This window comes from Oncorhynchus tshawytscha, linkage group LG31 (assembly GCF_018296145.1).
Source record: "Oncorhynchus tshawytscha isolate Ot180627B linkage group LG31, Otsh_v2.0, whole genome shotgun sequence".
Lineage (NCBI taxonomy): Eukaryota > Metazoa > Chordata > Actinopteri > Salmoniformes > Salmonidae > Oncorhynchus > Oncorhynchus tshawytscha.
This window is the reverse complement of record NC_056459.1, coordinates 24,362,437-24,367,128: the sequence shown is the minus strand read 5'-3', so window position 1 is coordinate 24,367,128 and position 4,692 is coordinate 24,362,437. Positions and strand designations below refer to the sequence as shown.

The 4,692-nt window shown below is 44.3% G+C and overlaps 1 protein-coding gene across 2 annotated transcripts; it reads right to left on the bottom strand.

Moving 5' to 3' along the window:
• Positions 1-2,325: 2,325 nt before the first annotated feature.
• Positions 2,326-4,692, bottom strand: stmnd1 (stathmin domain containing 1). Of its 2 annotated transcripts, none has more exons than XM_024395086.2 (5): positions 4,370-4,692; positions 3,899-4,037; positions 3,669-3,799; positions 3,173-3,304; positions 2,326-2,946 (listed from the first exon to the last, which is right to left on the bottom strand). In XM_024395086.2, the coding sequence occupies exons 1-5, from the start codon at positions 4,436-4,438 to the stop codon at positions 2,611-2,613; spliced, it is 807 nt and encodes a 268-aa protein (XP_024250854.1). In that variant the 5' UTR covers positions 4,439-4,692; the 3' UTR covers positions 2,326-2,610. The 2 variants fall into 2 exon arrangements, with proteins under 2 accessions (XP_024250854.1, XP_024250853.1); XM_024395085.2 differs by having other exon boundaries at positions 2,326-2,949; positions 4,370-4,686.

Here is a 4,692-nt window from a genome sequence, read left to right as displayed (position 1 = left end):
GTGGAAAGAAATATGTTTTTTTGCCAATTTTAACGACACACTTGTTTGTGTACATGGATTTTATAATGTTGTATGTTTTTCCCCCCAACACCACTTTCCATCAATTTGTAGAGCATACCCATATGCGAAATGGAGTCAAAAGCTTTTTTGAAACCAACAAAGCATGAGAAACTTTGCCTTTGTTTTGTTTTATTTGTTGTCAGTTAGTGTTCTGTATATTTTATAATACCATCAACCCACAGGCCTTTTTGTGTTGGAGGGTTTTATTTTGTCCTGTAGTTCATTCAATGTAATTGAAGAATCCAGTGGGTTCTGGTAGTCTTTAATTGTTGATTCTAAGATTTGTATTTGATCATGTATATTTGTTATAAAGCCAAAAAGATTGGATACGTGGTTTATCCATACATCTCCATTTTGGATAGATAACTGTTTGTGTTGTTTGTTTAGAGTTCTCCAATTTTCCCAGAAGTTGTTTGATTCTATGGATTCTTAAATTGCATTGAGCTGATTTCTGATGTGCTGTTCCTTCTTTTTCTATGTTGTATATCTGTATTGTTTTAGTGATTCACCATAGTGAAGGCGTAGGCTCAGGTTTTCTGGGTCTCTGTTTTTGATTGGACAGGTTTCTCAATTTCTTTCTTTGGTTTATGCATTCTTCATCAAACCATTTGTCATTGTTGTTCATTTTCTTAGGTTATGTGCTTGAAATGTTTTAATTTGATAGGGAAGCTGAGAGGTCAAATATACTGTTTAGGTTTTCTACTGCCAAGTTTACACCTTCACTATTACAGTGAAACCTGTTGTCCAGGAAATTGTCTAGAAGGGATTGAATTTGTTGACTAAATGTTTTTTTGGTAGATTTCCACACTATTTTCCTTCCTTCCAAAAAAAAATGTTTACCCCTTTTTCTACCCAATTGGTAGTTACAGTCTTGTCTCATCGCTATAACTCCAGTAAGGACTCGGGAGAGGAGAAGGTTGAGAGCCGTGCATCCTTCGAAACACAACCCAACAAAGCCGCACTGCTTCTTTGACACAATGTCCACTTAACCTTCAAGCCAGCCACACCAATGTGTCAGAGGAGACACCGTACACCATACACCATGTGTGCACTGCCAATTGTGCGCCGCCCCATGAGTCTCCTGGTCGAGGTCGGCTGCAACAGAGCCTGGACTCGAACCCAAAATCTCTAGTGGCACAGCTAGTACTGTGATGCAGTGTCTTAGACCACTGCGCCACTCGGGAGGCCATCTATAGCATTTCTTAATATTATTCAGTTCCTTTGGCTTTGATGCCTAATGATTGAGCTGTTCAAGTAGTGTGATTTTGCTGTGATCTGATAGGGGTGTCAGAGGACAGACTGTGAATGCTCTAAGAGACTCTGGGTTGAGGTCAGTGATAAAGTAGTCTACAGTACTACTGCCAAGAGGGAGCTATAAGTGTACCTACCGTAGGAGTCCCTTCAAAGCCTAACATTGACTATGTACATATCCAGCATCCGACAGAGCTGCAGGAGTCGTGATCCATTTTTGTTGGTTATGTTGTCGTAGTTGTATCTAAGGAGGCATATGGGGGAGGGAATGCTGTCACCTCCAGGTAGGTGTTTGCCCCCCTGTGTGCTGAGGGTGTCGGGTTCTTGACTCTCTCTCTCATTTCAATTGCTTATTTACATTAGGGACAGATACAATGAATGTCCGACCATCCTATGCATTACACCACCTCACAGAAGCTTACAATAATTCCCAGTGCTTGTCCCCAAATTAACATTAAAGTAATAAAACCTACTTTTTAGACACTAGAGTGAAAACAAGATACTCTTACATATGATAATGACACCAAAGACCTTCTGCAAGTGAACTATAATGAACAGTGCTGAAGAAGTAATTTAATTCCATGGAAACACCGCCATCTTGTGTCTAAAACAGCTTTCAACTCAACGTTCACCATGGGGGGAATCCCTTGACCTTTTTTAAATGAATGGAAAATAAATATCTTCATGATTTCAATTTCAAATAATAATATTGCCCACCTTTATACAGTATGATTTTGCATCGTAAAGTAAACCCTCAGAGATCTCTTGTCTTTATACCACATACTTCAAACAAGTCTAAGAAACAGACTGTATGCACATACACTTGGCTCTTTTGTATACAAAAACACAAATAGACATCACTGATCTCTCTCCCTCACCTCACCTCACCTGCCTACTCTTCCTCTAATTCCCCCTGCACCATCTCTCTCTCCCTCCCTCACCTCACCTCACCTGCCTACTCTTCCTCTAATTCCCCCTGCACCATCTCTCTCTCCCTCCCTCACCTCACCTCACCTGCCTACTCTTCCTCTAATTCCCCCTGCACCATCTCTCTCTCTCTCCCTCACCTCACCTGCCTACTCTTCCTCTAATTCCCCCTGCACCATCTCTCTCTCTCTCCCTCACCTCACCTGCCTACTCTTCCTCTAATTCCCCCTGCACCATCTCTCTCTCCCTCACCTCACCTGCCTACTCTTCCTCTAATTCCCCCTGCACCATCTCTCTATGCTCTCCATCCCTCTCCCTCCTTCTCAGACACACTGGGCTCCAATAGACGGATAAGGTGCTCCCAGCCAGGTGCTAGAAATGCTCCTCAGCCTGCTCAGTCTGTTGAAATGTGGAGTCATTCTCCATCTCAAGAGAGGCTGAGAGAAGCTGCCCACTGAGCCCACTTATGACTCCCTCTCCCCCGCCCTCCCTGACCCCTCCACTCCCTCTATCCCCTCCTCCTTGAGTCTGAGTTGGGTCTGGATCCAGTGGCTCCTGCTGGATCCCTCTTGGGCTGGGTGGGGTCTCAGGAGCATCAGGGGCGTGGAGGACCTCCACAGGGCTGACTATGTCCCCCTCTCCAGATGTTGATGCAGCTTCTGGGTCATGGACACCAGCTGATTTAGGCCTCAGGTTCACGTTCAGCTCCTCCTTGTTGAGATGAGAGAGAAAACAAATAAATATTCAAGATACACACACAGGTCATATTCAAGGTACACAGGTCATATTCAAGATACACACACAGGTCATATTCAAGATACACAAGTCATATTCAAGGCAGATATAGTTAAAGTTGGTCCCCATTTAACCTCCTAAACTCAGTTTTCCCTTATTCCCCTCACATTCATATTTTTCATGATTTCATAATCCTCACCTTCCGTTCCTCCTCCGCCTGTCTCATCCTCTCCTCCATGTCCACTTGGCTGGTGACAGACTGGTCCCTCTTGCCCTTCAGAGACTCCAGGTGAGGGGTAGGTCTACGTTTGGGTGTCTCTCTGTCATCAATCTGACAGTACACACACAGCAATTAAACCATGAGTTACACAATCCAGCAACACATATTAGGTAAACACTCATATACTGTAGTTAATGTGTAAATAACTCATAAAATATAATATCTTCAATACAGAGTGACTGTCATTGGTATATTGACATAGTCAATCAGTTCTGCACTCACTTCCATAAGATGACAGCAGTTTTATAAATAACCAGGAAACTAATCAAGAGACTATCCAACCAGGCCGCAGTCTTATGATGACAAGAGATTATGGAACTCCTCCTCTCACCTGATTCTGACGCCACCATAGAGGGTGAGACAACATGAAGCTACACTTTGCTCTGCCCCACCATTAGACCTGACCGGTACCCACCATGATGTTGTATGCCTCGCCGCTGGCCCTCTCCCTGGGCTGGGCGATGATGCCTTGGCTCAGAAGCTGTTCCAGGATCTCACTGGACCTGGGTCTCTCACCACTCTCCTGGGCCAGGCCAGGAATGTGGGCTGAGTGGGAGACACACACAAATAGGTCTCTGACGAGTACAAGATACACAAGCTCTCTCACACACACACACCACCACACACACACACCGACCTCTTTACCTGCCAGTGGTGATAGTTTCCTGGGTACAGCACCCAGTAAGGTGGGAACCTCACCAGTGTCCAGGACCACTCCACTGTCTGTGGTTAACTTTGACACTGCAGAGTCGCCCCTACAGCCTTGTTTACTCACTGTGTCATCCTGTTGGGAGAATTACAACGTCAAACTCAAATGCATAGTGTCTTAGGTGTTTTGACAAGTGCAATAATACAAAGTGTATCATATTTATTTCTAGATCAAGTCACCAAATAGTTTGACTAAAAAGAAAGACTGCCACTAGGCTATCAGTAGGCCCCCCGCAAATCAAATAAGGGAATCAATTGAGAGGAAAAGTGCTCTGACGCGCATCATGCCAGATGTGTGCCATTCCATTCCAAAAGTCTTCCACTTTGCCTTCTGTATTACACATGTTCATAACATTGTGATTACAGTTTTTAAATAGGAATCGAAATTAGGAACTGCAGGCAGCGTACCTCTCCTCCGTCCAACTCGCTTGATCTCATGGGCTCGACCACCGTGAACCTGGAGTTGCCGCATCCCATATTTACTTTCAAGAGAACAGTGGTCGGCTAGAAGTTTTCTTTTTGATATACCATTAATAGAGCATTTGGCGGGATATTAACGCAAAAGGAACCTCTCAATCAGTCGCATTCCTTCACACTTTCCAAGATAGCGCGACCCATGTCGCCATGGACTCTCTGCGTTACCATGGGCCGTTGCTACAATAAATCTGACCTGGTTAAAGAGGTGACACCCCCTGGACAGTCAGTAGGTGTCCGGGTACACTCAATCAATT